Source organism: Schistocerca nitens, chromosome 12 (assembly GCF_023898315.1).
Source record: "Schistocerca nitens isolate TAMUIC-IGC-003100 chromosome 12, iqSchNite1.1, whole genome shotgun sequence".
NCBI lineage: Eukaryota > Metazoa > Arthropoda > Insecta > Orthoptera > Acrididae > Schistocerca > Schistocerca nitens.
The window spans coordinates 134,784,403-134,803,531 of NC_064625.1; the positions used below are offsets into that span (position 1 = coordinate 134,784,403).

Here is a 19,129-nt window from a genome sequence, read left to right on the forward strand (position 1 = left end):
ACTGAGGTGCTTTTCATTCTATCTTTAATACTACAGTTTCCTGGCTGAGTGTGCGTTTGATTTTTGTTGCTTTAGCCTGTTGTACGGACCCATAACATCATTTACAGAAAAAAGCTTTTAATAAACTAATATAAACTACGATTATATCTACTGTAAATTTTCACTATTGTTCTATTTGTTCTATGTTTTCTATCACATGTTAAATTGAGCTCTTTTATGTAACAACTGTGTCATATGTGAACGTAATGTAATGCATGTAGAATGTCTGGTCAGGTGTAAGAGCGGGTATTATAAAAGTAATCTTGCCAGGACAAATTAATAAATAAATCTTATTGACATTTATATGGAAATATTGTAATTTACATTCATAAATCCTTGAACTCGAATGTTATCAATTTTATTTTTATTGCTACTGTCGAGTTCATTGCTTTTATTTGTCTGTATTTTTGCTAGATATAATTTTAGAAACTGCATTTCAGTGAAACTAGATGTACTAGCTAGATAGCATAAGAGTACAAATGGCTCATCTGTTGTGGGTGCAACAATAGGTTCAACCACAGTCTCTAGTCCCTGCTTCTTACTAAAACATGGCTGTCACTATACTCTTAGAACTTTGTGATTACATATCGAAATGAAAATGGATTGTCAAAGTCTTTCCTGTCCCAAAAAGGTATTTGAAGTGAAACATGCGGATAGGACATCAAACAGGTCGACCTGGAGCAGGAGAGACACCACAGGACATTTTAATTTACACTGTATATATTTTTGCAAATACCTTCATAACATTGTGTCAGGATGACCAGGAAGGATTAGCAATGGAAGTTCAACAACATAACAAAATACATTTTTTAGATGTGAAATTTCATAATTTTTTCACTTATTATTGGCTGCATTTGTTGCTATAGGTACGCTTTCCTTAATAAGTAAGAGAGGTTCTTCGATGAATTTTGCACAGCATACAAACCATACTTACAGGTGTGTGAAACTCTAGAATTTTCCAATTCTATTAAAAACTGCGGTAAAAATTGTGATAAAAATCTATACAATTTGAGTTTTCTCTAAACATGAAGTTTAAAATGTAACACCTCATTCATTTTTTCATAAATTAAACAAATTCTGAAGTTTCGTACATCAGTAAGTATGGTTTGTATGCTGTGCAAAATTCATCAAAGAATCTCTCTTAGTTATGAAGAAAAGTGTACATATAGCAACAAATGCAGCGAACAGTAAGTGAAAAAATGATGAAACTTCACATGTAAAAGAAATTATTTTGCTATGTTTTAGAACTTCCACTGCCATTAGTGTGAATCCTGAATCCTTCCTGGTCATGGTGACAAAGTTTTATGGATTTATTTGTAAAAGCATAGACAGTGGAAATTAAAATGTCCTGTGGTGCCACTCCTGTTCCAAGTCAGCCCATTTGACGCCCTTCCCCCCTTAAGCGAGAGGACCAGCATGTGGATATTTTTGCAGCACCCGCTCGTTCACACAGCAAGTTGCGTCCGCAGAGACGCCAGAACGAACGTAGCACCAACTACTATGATACTTGTGGCTGGGCTGCCAACACTGCAAGCTGAGCTGTCGCAGCCTGCCTCGTGCAGGCCACCGCAAGAGGCTGGGCAGTCGTCCACAACGGCACGCCTCTGCCTCCTGACGACGTACGATGGGAAGGATGCCGAAACGCTAAATGTGACACGCCTAGAGTGAGGCACAGCGCCCGAAACTTCTGCTGTCGGGAAATGTTCTCCACTGACCGGGGAAGCCCAGACGCTCCTGGGACTCCTCCTCAGGGTGTTCCTGCGCGTCCCGTTCCTCTTGCAGACGGTGGCCCAGCTTTCAGCGCCGGCGGCGTTGAACGCTGTGCCATAAGGACAGAAGACGATCTTCTTGCCGTCCCTCTTCGTCCTGGAAACGGCGTTCTTCGCGCTGTCATCCACCTCACTACCTGCTGTTGGTGTGGCTGCAGAGGACGGAGAACCCCCAACTTCAGCCTCGCTCCTGGAGGGGTCGCCACTTGCGCTAACGCTGGACTGAAGGCCCGCCATGTTGGTGGCATTACCAGTAGTCACGGCAGTGTCCGCCATTTCCCCGGCGCTCACGGAGCCTTTCTTCTTTCCCTTAGCCGCCCTCGGCTTGGTGATGATGCCCTCTATTTTGATCTGTGGTATCTTCGGAGGTGTGAAGAGCCTGACGAATTTCGCGGAGCAGCTGCAGGGGCTGCCTTCCATCTCGAGCGACTGCAGCGACCGCGGACGCATGCTCGGCCAGGTGAGGGCCGAGATTCTGTTCCCTGCGAGGCGGAGAACCTGTAAGAGAGTGGCAGTGGTATCCGAGTAGAATTGTTGCTGCATCTACAAATACAGGGTGACTTTGGTAAATGTACGAGGGGGGACCCAAAAGAAACCGGACTCCGAGGGCGCTGCCACTTATAGACGTAGTGCAGGGTCCTCACGCTAGATGGTGTTAGTAGAGACCTTCATGAAACAGCTGTGCTGACGGCGTCAGTGTAGAGCTGAACGTGCAAGTGTGGTATTGTGTTTCTCTGACTGTTGGAGGGTTACCTCTGCGAAGTCGTTATGGCAACTTTAAAAGAACAAAGAGTGTGTGTGAAATTTTGTTTCCTGCTTAAAAAAACTGCAACAGAGCCATACCAAAGGCTTCAGAAAGCTTTCCAGGAGGACACTATGAGCCGCACACAGGTTTTCGAGTGGTTTGGGCGCTTTAAATGTGGTGAGATGTGTGTTTGAGACCAAGCTCGTTCTGGACGCCCTTCAACATCGCGAAATGAGGAGAACATTGAGAAAGGTCCGCCAAAAGATCAACGAGGATCGTCGCCAAACGATCGACCAAATTTCAGCAGAGACAGGAATCATTTGGAGCGCGTGCAAGCGGATTTTGACTGAGGATTTGCACATGAGACATGTAGCTGCTAAATTTGTTCCGCGCCTTCTCACACAGGAGCAAAAAACCATGCGCATGAATGTGTGTCAGGACTTCAAAACAGAGACTGCACATGATCCAAACTTCTTGAACAAAGTCATTACAGGGGATGAGAGTTGGTGTTATGGGTATGACACAGAAACCAAGCAAGCGTCAAGCCAGTGGAGGACTTCCAACTCTCCCAGACCAAAAAAAGCGAGGCAAGTGAGGTCAAGTGTGAATACGATGGTCATTGTCTTTTTTGATGTTCGTGGAATTGTGCATCGGGAATTCGTACCCCCTGGCCAGACTGTTAACCAGCGCTTTTACTTGGATGTTTTAAGGCGTCTGCGAGAGGATGTGAGGAGGAAACGCCCGGAACTTTGGCGATCCGGTGACCGGTTTTTGCATCACGACAACAACGCTCCAGCACACACGGCCTTACGAGTGACCCACTATTTGGCATCTCAGATATGGTCTGTTGTTCCCCACGCTCCATATTCGCCGGACCTAACCCTGTGCGACTTCTTCCTATTTTTGTAAAAAGGTTCATCAATAAATTTTTTATGACAACAATCCGGTTTCTTTTGGGTTCCCCTCGTAGTCAAATTGCAGGGAAGTGTCTGTGAGAGAATACGCGGCAAAAACACTACAGGACCACGTGGCCAGAAATACTTCCAAGGAAGGTGCAGTCACTTGGAAGTGGGGACTTGAGATGTTTGACAGTAATCCCAGTATCACCAGGGTTGGCTGGTTGATTTGGAGGAGGGGGTGGAACAGTGAGGTCATCGGTCCCATCAGATTAGGTAAGGATGGGGAAAGAAGTTGGCTGCGCCCTTTCAAACGAACAGCCTGCAGCGATTTAGGGAAATCATGGAACACCTAAATCACGATGGCAGGACATGGGATTGAACCATCGTCCTTTCGAATGCGAGTCCAGTGTGATAACCACTGTGGCACCATGCTCGGTGCCAGGCACATGACACACCACCATGTGGGAAGCCAGATGACTGTGCAAAACATTCTCCAAGAGGATTCTACTACTAGTATCACTTACAATGCATGCAGTCCTTATTAACTGTGGATTTGTTGCTAGAGCGACGGTTCTGTTGCTGATTCATCGCACAGGCCACCACAGTGCTGAGTTTTCTGTCATCTGTGGTACTGACAGATGAGGCTACCTTCACCAGAGGCGGAATCATTAACATTCACAGCACCCACCTGTTGGATACTGATAATTGCCACAGTAACTGACCTAGTAGATAGTGTCGGAGGTTCCATGCTGTTTTTTGCGGATGATGCTGTAGTATACAGAGAAGTTGCAGCATTAGCAAATTGCAGCGAAATGCAGGAAGATCTGCAGCGGATAGGCACTTGGTGCAGGGAGTGGAAACTGACCCTTAACATAGACAAATGTAATGTATTGCGAATACTCAGAAAGAAGGATCCTTTATTGTACGATTGTACGATAGTGGAACAAACACTGGTAGCAGTTACTTCTGCAAAATATGTGTGGTATGCGTATCGAACAATTTGAAGTGAAATGATCATATAAAATTAATTGTTGGTAAGGTGGGGGCCACGTTGAGATTCATTGGGAGAGTCCTTAGAAAATGTAGTCCATCAACAAAGGAAGTGGCTTACAAAACACTCGTTCAACCTATACTTGAGTATTGCTCATCAGTGTGGGATCCATACCAGGTCGGGTTGACGGAGGAGATAGAGAAGATCCAAAGAAGAGCGGCGCGTTTCGCCACAGGGTTATTGGGTAAGCGTGATAGCGTTACAGAGATGTTTAGCAAACTCAAGTGGAAGACTCTGCAAGAGAGGCGGTCTGCATCGCGGTGTAGTTTGCTGTCCAGGTTTCGAGAGGGTGCGTTTCTGGATGAGGTATCGAATGTTGCTTCTCTCTACTTATACGTCCTGAGGAGATCACGAATGTAAAATTATAGAGATTCGAGTGTGCATGGAGGCTTTCTGGCAGTCGTTCTTCCCGCGAACCACACGCCACTGAAACAGGAAAGGGAGGCAATGACAGTGGCACGGAAAGTGCCCTCCACCTCACACCTTTGGGTGGTTTGCGGAGTATACATGTAGATGTAGATGTAGATGGTGGCCACAAACGATCAACACTGGCTCTGTTCCGGCATAAGGTCAAGTGCCGGCACGCCAGTCGGGAATGTTAGAGCAGAGAGGGCTGTGAAGGAGACGTCAGCCAGTAGCACGCTGACTGACCCATTTCCAGGACGACAACACAACAGCAGCGCCCTTTCCAGGACGACAACACAACAGCAGCGGCCTCTAGCTGAAGAGAACATAAGCTCTCGATCCCAACGTGTCGCGGCCCAGTTCGACAGAAGCGCCAAGACCAGCGACCTGGGTAGAAGCACCCACTGTACTACTCCACTTGTATTGGAATCGTTATACTGAAGGACATTGATTACATTGCATGTCACCCTTTGCTTGCGACACATCTATGTATTTCTCAAGTTTAAGTATTGTCATTTATTTTCTGTAATAAGATTCCCACGAAATGACCATAGTGAGAAAATACGAGAACTTAAAGCCACATGCCAATCGCAAGTGAACAGGGTATGGGGCAGCAGTTAGTGGTGCTAGAAGTACCCTCCGTCAGATGTAGGTGTTTCACATGATGGTGCTGCGCCCTTGACTGTAGAGTTAAGACACTGGTAGTAGCAGAACATTCCCACTTGCCTGGTGTTCTTATGTGTGTTTTCAGTCTTTGAAACCTACATTGTCAAACGCCTTCATCTCCACCTTCATTTTGGTGCGTCTCCCTTGAGATGCACTGAATGTTTTTGCTCCTTACCGTGCCAGGAATCATTTCCCGCAGTTTTTCCTCGTTGACAAAACCACCTTGTATAGCTTTATGTACATTTGGACTCTTGAAATCACTACAGTGTCTACATCAGAGAGTATTTTTGACTGCATCATACATGTAGGCACAACGAACATTAAAAATTAATCAATCCTAGGAGACATCGCGCTAATGTGGCGCAGAATCTCCACTAGGCTGGGGGAAGGCCTTCGTTCACTGGACATGATAGTCCCTGACTCTTCCTCAGGTATTCCATAGCTAGCTGAATGCCTCATTAATGACTAGCTTCTGCAGAGCTGCCAGACTGTGGGTATGCTCAAAGGCGATAGTCGTCTGTTGTATAATTTACCTTTATACGGCTTATGAGTCGCTGAGTGCTGTGCAAAGACATACACAGGTTACATCTGTTAGGGACGCTATAGTCTTTGGCTATGTACAAAAAGTCTGTTTATGCGTTATATTTAGGAGGCGCTTCTCCGCTGATCAGACCCATGACAACACGGTAGAGTTTTGAGCTAGTGTTGCTATTTGTACAGAGACAAAGATCGATTGGGCTAGATGCATCGCTTGGGCGCTACTGCAATACAGGTTTAATTTTGTTGGGAAACTCTACCACGGTTGAGAAAAATCTGGGTATTTAAAAACCGGCAGTCCAGTGGGTAAAATTAGGTTTTCATGGGTTTTATAGAGGATTTTGGGATTCTTTTCGTATTGACTATGAAACAGTTCAATTTATATTCTAAGATTTTAGAGAACGTTCCAGTTTTTATTCTGGAGTCGGATAAGAAATTGAAGAAGGACCTTTTTTTTTTTAGATATAAGTACAGATTAACAATGTTGTAATTTCTCCTTCAGTTATACCGTCAAACTTGCTTCCTGCTAAATTTTATTATTGTAGATCAACGGGAATTACCTTGTAAGTTTTAAGGAGTGAGTCTGCAATTATCAAAATATGTGAATAAATTCCGGTACCTTTTGACTGCATTTACTTAGAAACTTAAGTCTTTTACAGCACCAAGGTAACATGGGCTTCAATATGTGACGTAAATTTTAACTTGATGGGTCTACCCGTTCGTGAGAAAAGTGGCGTCTTAACAGATGGATGCCCGGACAGTCGGACAAGAAATGACAAAAGAAATATTTTTTTCGCGAGGTATAATAACAGGTTAATCCTTTTCGGGTGTATTCCTTTATTTTCACTGCTAAATTTCGTTTCCTGCCGAATTTCTTCATTCTACATCATATGGAATTACACTGCAGACTGTAATGAGTGACTTTGTGAGTTTCTAAATATGTTATCGACGGATGGACAGGCAGTCGGTTGACAAATCAACAAAAAGAATTTTGTGTGTTATAATTACAAATTAACAATGTTCGCATTTGTTTCCTTTAGTTTTACTGTGATATCTTGCTTCTTGCCAAATTTCATGATTCTAGGTCACCGAGAGGTACTCTATAAATTTGATGTGTAGGGTCTGAGTATCTACGCATGTAACATAAATGGCCGTATCTTTTGTTTGCATTGCTTCAAATCTCTTCAATCACAAAGTGACTGTACACCTTAGTTTACGACACAAATTTCTACATGATACGTGTAAACGCTCCTGAGAAAAAGGGTGTTTAACACTCTGACGGAAAGACAGGGAGATAGACAACAATATGATCTTGGAACGGTTCAGTTTTTGCCGGTGCAGGCACGGAACTGTAAATAGGATTGGTGCATTTCACCTGCTGTTCAAAATAGTTCCAGAGAGCAAACTATGGGACTAACGTCGGAGTTTGGCTTGGTTCAAATGGCTCTGAGCACCATGGGACTTAACATCTATGTCCCCTAGAACTTAGAACTACTTAAACCTAACTAACCTAAGGACATCACACAACACCCAGTCATCACGAGGCAGAGAAAATCTCTGACCCCGCCGGGAACCCAGGCGCGGGAAGCGAGAATGCTACCGCACGACCAGGAGCTGCGGACCATCGGAGTTTTTAGCGGGCCAGTCCAGGTTCGTTATGATGCCTGAAACCAGAGACGTGCATCTGCAGACGTGTCATCTTGAAGAGCGGTAGTGTTGATGGAAAATTCGTCGCGAAGATGTCGAAGGACGACCAGCACGTGATCATCAAGAAAACCTGAAATGAACACCCCCGAAACATTTGTGGCCGTGGCGAAGAGCGAATGCACGCGAGCCCACCGCCGTCTCTTTCTGCTAGGCTGCGTGCCGAATAAACAGAAAAATACGGCTTCTCGTAAACCGAATCAGGCAGTTAATTTAATTCCTAGCTTGACCGCTCGCAACATGCGGGATTACATATGCATTTTGTAATCCGAATCATGGAAAGAATATCTCAGTTACGCGTCCGTTACGTTAATAAGTTGGTGTAAGAAGCATAGTGGACAATGCCGCTTATTACAAGACTTACAATATGAAATAAAGAATAGGGATTGCATGGGAATTAATGATCAGGATACTGAAAATCTGTTCAAAAATATTACCTAAATACACTACTGGCCATTAAATTTACTACACCAAGAAGAAATGCAGATGATGAACGAGTATTCATTGGACAAATATATTATACTAGAACTGACATGTGATTACATTTTCAGGCAATTTGGGTGCATAGATCCTGAGAAATCAGTAACCAGAACAATCACCTCTGGCCGTAATAACGGCCTTGATGCGCCTGGACATTGAGTCAAACAGAGCTTGGATGGTGTGTACAGGTACAGCTGCCCATGCAGCTTCAACACGATACCACAGTTGATCAAGAGTAGCGACTGGCGTATTGTGACGAGCCAATTGCTCGGCCACCATTCACCAGATGTTTCCAATTGGTGAGAGATCTGGAAAATGTGCTGGCCAGCGCAGCAGTCGAACATTTTCTGTATCCAGAGAAGCCCGTACAGGACCTGCAACATGCGGTCGTGCATTATCCTGCTGAAATGTAGGGTTTCGCAGGGATCGAATGAGGGGTAGAGCCACGGGTCGTAACACATCTGAAATGTAACGGCAACTGCTCAAAGTGCCGTCAGTGTGAACAAGAGGGGACCGAAACGTGTAGCCAATGGCACCCCATACCATCACGCCGGGTGATACGCCAGTATGGCGATGACGAATACACGCTTCCAATGTGCGTTCACCGCGATGTCGCCGAACACCGATGCGACCATCATGATGCTGTACACAGAACCAGGATTCATCCGAAAAAATGACGTTTTGCCATTCGTGCACCGAGATTCGTCGTCGAGTACACCATCGCAGGCGCTCTTCTCTGTGATGCAGCGTCAAGGGTAACCGCAGCCGCAGTCTCCGAGCTGATAGTCCATGCTGCTACAAACGTCGTTGAACTGTTCGTGCAGATGGTTGTTGTCTGGCAAACGTCCCCATCTGTTGACTCAGGGATCGAGACGTGGCTGCACGATCCGTTACAGCCATGCGAATAAGATGCCTGTCATCTCGACTGCTAGTGATACGAGGCCGTTGAGATCCAGCATGGCGTTCCGTATTACCCTCCTGAACCCACCGATTCGATATTCTGGTAAGAGTCATCGGATCTCGACCAACGCGAGCAGCAATGTCGCGATACGATAAACCACAATCGCGATAGGCTACAATCCGACCTTTATCAAAGTCGGAAACATGATGGTATACATTTCTCCTCCTTACATTAGGCAGCACAACAACGTTTCACCAGGCAACGCCGGTCAACTGCTGTTTGTGTATGAGAAATTCGTTGGAAACTTTCATGCCAGCACGTTGTAGGTGTCGCCACCGCCGTCAACCTTGTGTGAATGCTCTGAAAAGCTAATCTTTGCATATCACAGCATCTTCTTCCTGTCGGTTAAATTCCGCGTCTGTAGCACATCATCTTCGTGGTGTAGCAATTTTAATGGCCAGTAGTGTATAAAACTTCCTTCTTCTCCTTCTGTAGCTTACCCGAAGAAATGAAGCCTTGGGAATTACTTGCAATTATGTTCCCTGTGTCCTTTACTCTCTTTACTGAGCGACTGTAATAGCTAGAGGTTTCTACTATATTCTGATGCACAGTGAGTAATGGGATTTTTGCTTTCTCTTCTGCCATACGTTTATTCGCGATTATGAAGGACTTTCGTGCCACCTTGAGTGCTGCTCGCGTCAAAGCAAAGAGAGATCAGTGCGAACTCTGGAATTGCGCAGGTCAGCCAGCAGGCGACTGCCAGCTAAGGCGGCCCCCCCTTTGGAACAGAGGGGTGGACTCGCCCAGTAGTAACGGCGAGTGGATGTTCATGCGCACTCCTCCTCATAGGAACCATTGCACATCTGAATGTCATCTCCAGCCAGAAACGCACTCTAGGAACTATACAGGGTGTTACAAAAAGGTACGGCCAAACTTTCAGGAAACATTCCTCACACACAAATAAAGAAAATATGTTATGTGGACATGTGTCCTGAAACGCTTAATTTCCATGTTAGAGCTCATTTTAGTTTCGTCAGTTTGTACTGTCCAAAATGAGATTCTCACTCTGCAGCGGAGTGTGCGCTGATATGAAACTTCCTGGCAGATTAAAACTGTGTGCCCGACCGAGACTCGAACTCCGGACCTTTGCCTTTCGCGGGCAAGTGCTCCACCAACTGAGCTACCGAAGCACGACTCACGCCCGGTCCTCACAGCTTTACTTCTGCCTGTATCTCGTCTCCTACCTTCCAAACTTTACAGAAACTCTCCTGCGAACCTTGCAGAACTAGCACTCCTGAAAGAAAGGATATTGCGGAGACATGGCTTAGCCACAGCCTGGGGGATGTTTCCAGAATGAGATTCTCACTCTGCAGCGGAGTGTGCGCTGATATGAAACTTCCTGGCAGATTAAAACTGTGTGCCCGACCGAGACTCGAACAGAAGTAAAGCTGTGAGGACCGGGCGTGAGTCGTGCTTCGGTAGCTCAGTTGGTAGAGCATTTGCCCGCGAAAGGCAAGGGTCCTGAGTTCGAGTCTCGGTCGGGCACACAGTTTTAATCTGCCAGGAAGTTTCAGTTTGTACTGTACTTCCTCGATTCACCACCAGTTGGCCCAATTGAAGGAAGGTAATGTTGACTTCGGTGCTTGTGTTGACATGCGACTCATTGCTACAGTACTAGCATCAAGCACATCAGTACGTACCATCAACAGGTTAGTGATCGTCACGAAATTGGTTTTGCAGTCAGTGCAATGTTTACAAATGCGGAGTTGGCAGATGCCCATTTCATGTACGGATTAGCACGGGGCTATAGCCGTGGCGTGGTACGTATGTATCGAGACAGATTTCCAGAACGAAGGTGTCCCGACAGGAAGACGTTCGAAGCAATTGCTCGGCGTCTCAGGGAGCACGGAACATTCCAGCCTATGACTCGCGACTGGGGAAGACCTAGAACGACGAGGACACCTGCAATGGACGAGGCAATTCTTCGTGCAGTTGACGATAACCCTAATGTCAGCGTCAGAGGAGTTGCTGCTGTACAAGGTAACGTTGACCACGTCACTGTATGGAGTGTGCTACGGGAGAACCAGTTGTTTCCGTACCATGTACAGCGTGTGCAGGCACTTTCAGCAGCTGATTGGCCTCCACGGGTACACTTCTGCGAATGGTTCATCCAACAATGTGTCGTTCCTCATTTCAGTACAAATGTTATCTTTACGGATGAGGCTTCATTCCAACGTGATCAAATTGTAAATTTTCACAATCAACATGTGTGGGCTGACGAGAATCCGCACGCAATTGTGCAATCACGTCATCAACACAGATTTTCTGTGAACGTTTGGGCAGGCATTGTTGGTGATGTCTCGATTGGGCCCCATTTCTTCCACCTACGCTCAATGGAGCACGTTATCATGATTTCATACGGGATGCTCTACCTGTGCTGCTAGAACATGTGCCTTTACAAGTACGACACAACATGTGGCTCATGCACGATGGAGCTCCTGCATATTTCAGTCAAAGTGTTCGTACGCATCTCAACAACAGATTCGGTGACCGATGGATTGGTAGAGGCGGACCAATTCCGTGGCCTCCACGCTCTCCTGACCTCAACCCTCTAGACTTTCATTTATGGGGGCATTTGAAAGCTCTTGTCTACGCAACCCCGGTACCAAATGTAGAGACTCTTCGTGCTCGTATTGTGGACGGCTGTGATACAATACGCCATTCTCCAGGGCTGCATCAGCGCATCAGGGATTTCATGCGACGGAGGGTGGATGCATGTATCCTCGCTAACGGAGGACATTTTGAACATTTCCTGTAACAAAGTGTTTGAAGTCACGCTGGTACGTTCTGTTGCTGTATGTTTCCATTCCATGATTAATGTGATTTGAAGAGAAGTAATAAAATGAGCTCTAACATGGAAAGTAAGCGTTTCCGGACACATGTCCACATAACATATTTTCTTTCTGTGTGTGTGAGGAATGTTTGCTGAAAGTTTGGTCGTACCTTTTTCTAACACCCTGTATTTCGTGAAAAGGCCAAGGAATGTACCTGTAAAGAGTTCCACGCAGGTTCCAACAGGCGCCGGCAGAGACGCGTCAGCTGGTTGTGGGACAGGTCCAGCGATCGCAGCGCCGTGTTGTGGTTGAGTGTGGAGTCAGCAGGAGGCTCTTCCATCAGGTTGTGTGACAGGTCGAGAAGCCTGTGAAGTGGAACGAGAACGACAGTTATTCACTGTACGGTCATATACGTGAAAGAGCAAAATTCAAAACTTCTGTGCCTGGCACACGTATGGCATTGCTATCGAAGTATTACTCTTTTTATGCGTAGTAAATACACTCATACTCTGAAACTTTAAGATTCATTGAAACTTTTTGGCAGACTAAAACTGTGTGCCGGACCGAGACTCGATCTCGGGACGAGATACCGGCAAAAGTAAAGCTGTGACGACGGGGCGTGAGTCGTGCTTGGGTAGTTCAGTTGGTAGAGCACTTGCCCGCGGTATGCAAAGGTCCCGAGTTCGAGTCTCGGTCCGGCAAACAGTTTTAATCTGCCAGGAAGTTTCATATCAGCGGACACTCCGCTGCAGAGTGAAAATCTCATACTGGAAACATCCCCCAGGCTGTGGCTAAGCCATGTCTCCGCAATATCCTTCCTTCCAGGAGTGCTAGTTCTGCAAGGTTCGCGGGAGAGCTTCTGTAAAGTTTGGAAGGTAGGAGACGAGGTACTGGCAGAAGTAAAGCTGTGAGTACGGGGCGTGAGTCGTGCTTGGGTAGCTCAGTTGGTAGAGCACTTGCCCGCGGTATGCAAAGGTCCCGAGTTCGAGTCTCGGTCCGGCACACAGTTTTAATCTGCCAGGAAGTTTCATATCAGCGGACACTCCGCTGCAGAGTGAAAATCTCATACTGGAAACATCCCCCAGGCTGTGGCTGAGCCATGTCTCCGCAATATCCTTCCTTCCAGGAGTGCTAGTTCTGCAAGGTTCGCAGGAGAGCTTCTGTAAAGTTTGGAAGGTAGGAGACGAGATACTGGCAGAAGTAAAGCTGTGAGGACGGGGCGTGAGTCGTGCTTGGGTAGCTCAGTTGGTAGAGCACTTGCCCGCGGTAGGCAAAGGTCCCGAGTTCGAGTGTCGGTCCGGCACACAGTTTTAATCTGCCAGGAAGTTTCATATCAGCGGACACTCCGCTGCAGAGTGAAAATCTCATACTGGAAACATCCCCCAGGCTGTGGCTGAGCCATGTCTCCGCAATATCCTTCCTTCCAGGAGTGCTAGTTCTGCAAGGTTCGCAGGAGAGCTTCTGTAAAGTTTGGAAGGTAGGAGACGAGATACTGGCAGAAGTAAAGCTGTGAGGACGGGGCGTGAGTCGTGCTTGGGTAGCTCAGTTGGTAGAGCACTTGCCCGCGGTAGGCAAAGGTCCCGAGTTCGAGTCTCGGTCCGGCACACAGTTTTAGTCTGCCAGGAAGTTTCGTATCAGCGCACACTCCGCTGCAGAGTGAAAATCTCATTCTGAAACATTCATTGTTTTGCACGGTTTGCTGCCAATGTAAATTCGTCCAAAACTAACAAAACTTTCCTGTCCCTTCACGTGTAAGAATTCAGAAGTGGGTGGCCAAACTATAACATGGTCGTACTAATCTTAGAGCTGATGAACATGAAGCACTTTGCCCAAAATCACTCTCATATCACGACAGCATGTACATTTTTAACATAGTTGGGAATACTTTTTATGTTTTCCTTTACCATTTCTTTTACACTGAAGGGCCAAAGAAACTGGTACACCTTGCTAATATCGTGCAGGGTCTTCGTGAGCTCGCAGAAGTGTCTAAACACGACGTGGCATGGACTCGAATGATGTCTGAAGTAGTGCTGGAGGGAACTGACACCATGAATCCTGCAGGGCTGTCCATAAATCTGTAACAGTACGAGGGGGTGGAGATCTCTTCTGAACAGCACGTTTCAAGGCATCCCTGACACACTCAATAATTTGTAAATAATAGAATTCAGCTATAAGTCGTCCTTTTTAAATTTTATTGGCAGATCTAGATTTCAGCTAGAAACTAGACATTATCAATGCACTATCATTTTTGGTCAATGAAGCCCGACCAACAGGCATTACATGCATTGATGAAAAGTGATAGTGCATTGATAATGGCTGGTTTCTAGCTGAAATCTAGATCTGCCTATAAAATTTAAAAAGGACGACTGATAGCTGAAATCTATTGTGTACAGATCAATATAACAGCCGCTGAGTGCGACAGTCTTCTGAATGGAAGGTAACCTGACACACAATTATGTTCATCTCTGGGGAGTTTGGTGGCCAGCGGGAGTGTTTAAACTCAGAAGAGTGTTCCTGGAGCCACTCTGTAGCAATTCTGGGTGTTAGGTGTCGCATTGTCCTGCTGGAATTGCTCAAGTCTGTCGGAATGCACAATGGGTGTGAGAATGTCCACATGAACACTGACACCAGCATCGTTGCACAACTGGCGCAACTCGTCCAACTTGTGTGGCAGGAATTTTCCCTGAAGGACCATCCCGCTGCACCGAAGGACACAATCTGATCCCTATCAAACCCGCTCAGGTGGCTGTAGGGAGCACCGCACTGAGCCATCTGGCTGTGAGCGTTCCCTATTAAAAGATAGACACAGATGGCGTTCTGGTACCTATGCCACTACCCCATCAGTTGGCGGAAGACGTTGAAACCCTTACAGTACGTCTACTGTTCCCCAGGTGGCGTGCGCCGTCATCGGATCAATATCAACATCGTCTTTCCAGATGCTCTAATTTTTTTTTGGCATCGTAAACGATACCTCCAGGCTTTATTTTCTCTCGGGCGCCTACATAGCTGAACCTTCTCTGGCCTGTGGTATCATGTACAGTTCACTTGTTCATCCTTCTGCCGAGAAGCACGAGGTGCCAGCATGATTGCAATCTTTGGAGTCTGTAATTGCACAGCATGTATCAGTCCATCTTTTTTCTAATTACAGGTGTTTTCGCATGCAATAATAACTTACTAAAGGTGCACAGCCATTTCTCAGTTAATAGCTAACTATTAATTAACGTTATAACGGATTTATAAAATTTAAAAAAATGGTTCAAATGGCTCTGAGCACTATGGGACTTAACATGTATGGTCATCAGTCCCCTAGAACTTAGAACTACTTAAACCTAACTAACCTAAGGACACCACACACATCCATGCCCGAGGCAGGATTCGAACCTGCGACCGTAGCAGTCGCGCGGTTCCGGACTGAGCGCCTAGAACCGCGAGACCACCGCGGCCGGCTATAAAATTTAAAATTGTCAGTATCAGATATGATACCTCAGGTCTCAGTGCCAACTTCGTTTACGTCAGTGGATGTGCAGTAATATTTTTGCTTAACTTGATTACCGGGCTTCACTGGCATGTTGAGAAGAGCAGGTCAAAGTGTCAGGCAGAAGACTTTAGAGGCCTTACCTGTGTACAGTCGAACAGTAAAAAGTGTTCCTTTGCTTCACCACTGACAGAAATTGCTTTATACAGTCCACAAAAAATAAGACAAAAATAAACTGGGACAAGTAGTGGTGACTTAATACCATCCGTGTAGTAATTCAACGAAAAGCAGAAATATTTTGAAAAAAATTATCTGTGGTCATTTTTTAAAGTATTTCAAACTGTTTACTTACAATTACTTACAGTTTTAATACCAAGCATGTATTGTGACCTACTTTGAAATCCATGGGAAATATGAGGAATCTGTGTAATGTGTATAACAAAAAGCTGCCAAATTGCGTGTGTAATTGTTCTGCTCAGGTCCTAAGGTATCACGTATGATACCATCTATAAAAAATTCACTATGCTTTCAATTTTTTGAGGGTTATTTATTGTTGACTAGCATTAGCTCCCAGTAACTCACTAACATTTTAATATGTGCTCGGGACTGAAGACGACAGAGCGAAATAACCTATAACCCCTTGTTGTGACTGACAATTCGCAGCTTTTCACAAACACAACTTTTATTGATGTAAGTTCACAAGGTTGATGACTGATCAGACAAACTAAAGGTAACAAGAACGAAAAAAGTCTCCTAATTGAGGCAAACAAAAGTTCACTTCTAATTTTCAACAAAGATTCGTTGTAACACACTCACACACTAGTAACAGTCCAATTCCGAGACGAAGACGTAAACTTCAACGGTCGCAGTACACGAGCTCGATATCCGGCATGAACTGAACTTCGGGCCTGGTTCTAGCTCCTAAATAGTTGTCTCCGGTCAGTCAGGTTTAGCCATAGTGACACTTCCTGCAGGCCGTGGCTCGAGCTCCCCTTGCAGGAAGTAGAGCTCGGCATGTCTGTTTCCATTATCTTGTAGGTAAATAGTCGGTGTTTACCATGGTCCTTTTGGGTTCGCCTTGGGCATAGACAACCTTGTCTTTTGTGGTGTTATATGGGTTGCCGGCCATCAGGGGCTACCTTGACTCTGGTATAACATCCCTAATGATAATTCCGTTTCGACATTTGTTCTGAATGTTTCATACAGCTTTATAGAATTGATGGTGACTAAACCTGTACAAAGGTTAAGCCATTCAGTGGACATAGCTCATACCAAGGATGTCAAGTTTAAATACAGGGTGATTCAAAAAGAATACCACAATTTTAAAAATGTGTATTTAATGAAAGAAACATAATGTAACCTTCTGTTATACATCATTACAAAGAGTATTTAAAAAGGTTTTTTTTTCACTCAAAAACAAGTTCAGAGATGTTCAATATGGCCCCCTCCAGACACACGAGCAATATCAACCCGATACTCCAACTCGTTCCACACTCTCTGTAGCATATCAGGCGTAACAGTTTGGATAGCTGCTGTTATTTCTCGTTTCAAATCATCAATGGTGGCTGGGAGAGGTGGCCAAAACACCATATCCTTAACATACCCCCATAAGAAAAAATCGCAGGGGGTAAGATCAGGGCTTCTTGGAGGCCAGTGATGAAGTGCTCTGTCACGGGCTGCCTGGCGGCCGATCCATCGCCTCGGGTAGTTGACGTTCAGGTTTCATAACTAACGTTTTTCGTAGGACTCTCCATACAGTTGATTGTGGAATTTGCAGCTCTCTGCTAGCTCTGCGAGTCGATTTTCCTGGGTTGCGAACAAATGCTTGCTGGATGCGTGCTACATTTTCATCACTCGTTCTCGGCCGTCCAGAACTTTTCCCTTTGCACAAACACCCATTCTCTGTAAACTGTTTATACCAACGTTTAATACACCACCTATCAGGAGGTTTCACACCATACTTCGTTCGAAATGCACGCTGAACAACTGTCGTAGATTCACTTCTGCCGTACTCAATAACACAAAAAGCTTTCTGTTGAGCGGTCGCCATCTTAGCATCAACTGACGCTGACGCCTAGTCAACAGCGCCTCAAGCGAACAAATGTACAACTAAATGAAACTTTATAGCTCCCTTAATTCGCCGACAGATAGTGGTTAGCTCTGCCTTTTGTCGTTGCAGAGTTTTAAAATCCTAAAGTTGTGGTATTCTTTTTGAATCACCCTGTACAATAGTAGTTACATGCCTATAATGAGAAACTGGAAGCATTTACTATTTATTCACTCTAATTATTTGATTTTTATTTTATCAGTACTATTTTCATCAAGGACATTGTTGTAAATACGCGCTACCAAATTCAATTAGTACATTGTGAGAAGATCGCAAGCTGCTGTTGTGCCTGAATACACTTCCTCGCATACAACGAGCTTACACGTCACAACTGCCATTTTCCTCTCAGCTGCTGATGTGCCTCAAGGATTTTTAATATCTTCACTGTTCTGTTTACAGTAAACAATACATTTCCAAACATTACTGACGGCACTGGTTTCCTGGTCGTCAATTGCAGCCTCGAAGCGTGACAATCAGTCTTTCAGCTACAACACGATTGCGGTTGGTACAGGAAACGGAATGGCTAGCTGTGATACAAGGTACACTTCGCTATGCACTGTATGGTGGTTGCGGAGTACACTATGTGATCAGAAGTATCGGGATACCTCCAAAAATATACGTTTTTGATATTAGGTCCATTGTGCTGCCACCTACTGCCAGGTACTCTGTATCAGCGACCTCAGTAGTCATTAGACATCGTAGACGGACTTCGAACGTGGTCAGCTGATTGGGTGTCACTTCTGTCATAAGTCTGTACGCGAGATTTCCACACTCCTCAACATTCCTACGTCCGCTGTTTCTGATGTGACAGTGATGTGGAAATATGAAGGGGCACGTACACCATAAAAGCGTACACGCCGACCTCGTCTGTTGAATGACAGAGACTGCCGACCGTTGAAGAGGGTCGTGAGGTGTAAGAGGCAGACACCTATCCAGACCTTGACACAGGGATTCCAGACTGCATCAGGATCCACTGCAAGTACTGCGACAGTTAGGTGGGAGGTGGGAAAACTCGGATTTCATGGTCGAGCGGCTGCTCATAAGCCACACATCACCCCGGTAAATCGCAGACGACGCCTCGCTTGGTGTAAGGAGCGTAAACATTGGACGACTGAACAGTGGAAAAATGTTGTGTGGAGTGACGAATCACGGTACACAATGTGGCGATCCGATGGCAGGCTGTGGGTATGGCGAATGCGCGTTGAACGTCTTGTGCCAGGGTGTGTAGTGCCAACAGTAAAATTCGGAGGCGGTGGTGTTATGGTGCGGTCGTGTTTTTCACGGAGGAGGCTTGCACCCCTTGTTGTTTTGCGTGCCACTATCACAGCATCGGCTTACATTGATGTTTTAAGCACCTTCTTGCTTCCCACTGTTCAAGAGCAATTCGGGGGTGGCGACTGCATCTTTCAACACAATCGAGCACCTGTTCATAATGCACGGCCTGTGGCGGAGTGGTTACACGACAATAACATCCCCGTAATGGACTGGCCTGCACAGTGTTGTCCTGAATCCTATAG

The 19,129-nt window shown here is 45.6% G+C and overlaps 2 protein-coding genes across 2 annotated transcripts in view; both read right to left on the reverse strand.

Annotated features, from left to right (window-relative positions):
- Nucleotides 1–369: 369 nt before the first annotated feature.
- The window catches only part of LOC126215108 (uncharacterized), a 106,541-nt gene continuing 87,781 nt past the window's right edge, over nucleotides 370–19,129 (reverse strand). The window contains exons 5-6 of the mRNA XM_049941763.1: nucleotides 12,245–12,395; nucleotides 370–2,306 (exon numbers count right to left, since the gene is read on the reverse strand). Of these exons, the coding sequence (XP_049797720.1) occupies nucleotides 1,485–2,306; nucleotides 12,245–12,370 (948 nt within the window). The 5' untranslated portion in view covers nucleotides 12,371–12,395 and the 3' untranslated portion in view covers nucleotides 370–1,484. The remainder of the gene's footprint in view (nucleotides 2,307–12,244; nucleotides 12,396–19,129) is intronic.
- The window catches only part of LOC126214961 (platelet glycoprotein V-like), an 80,065-nt gene continuing 75,996 nt past the window's right edge, over nucleotides 15,061–19,129 (reverse strand). Inside the window, exon 5 of the mRNA XM_049941596.1 lies at nucleotides 15,061–15,132. Coding sequence (XP_049797553.1) covers nucleotides 15,061–15,132 — 72 coding nt within the window. The remainder of the gene's footprint in view (nucleotides 15,133–19,129) is intronic.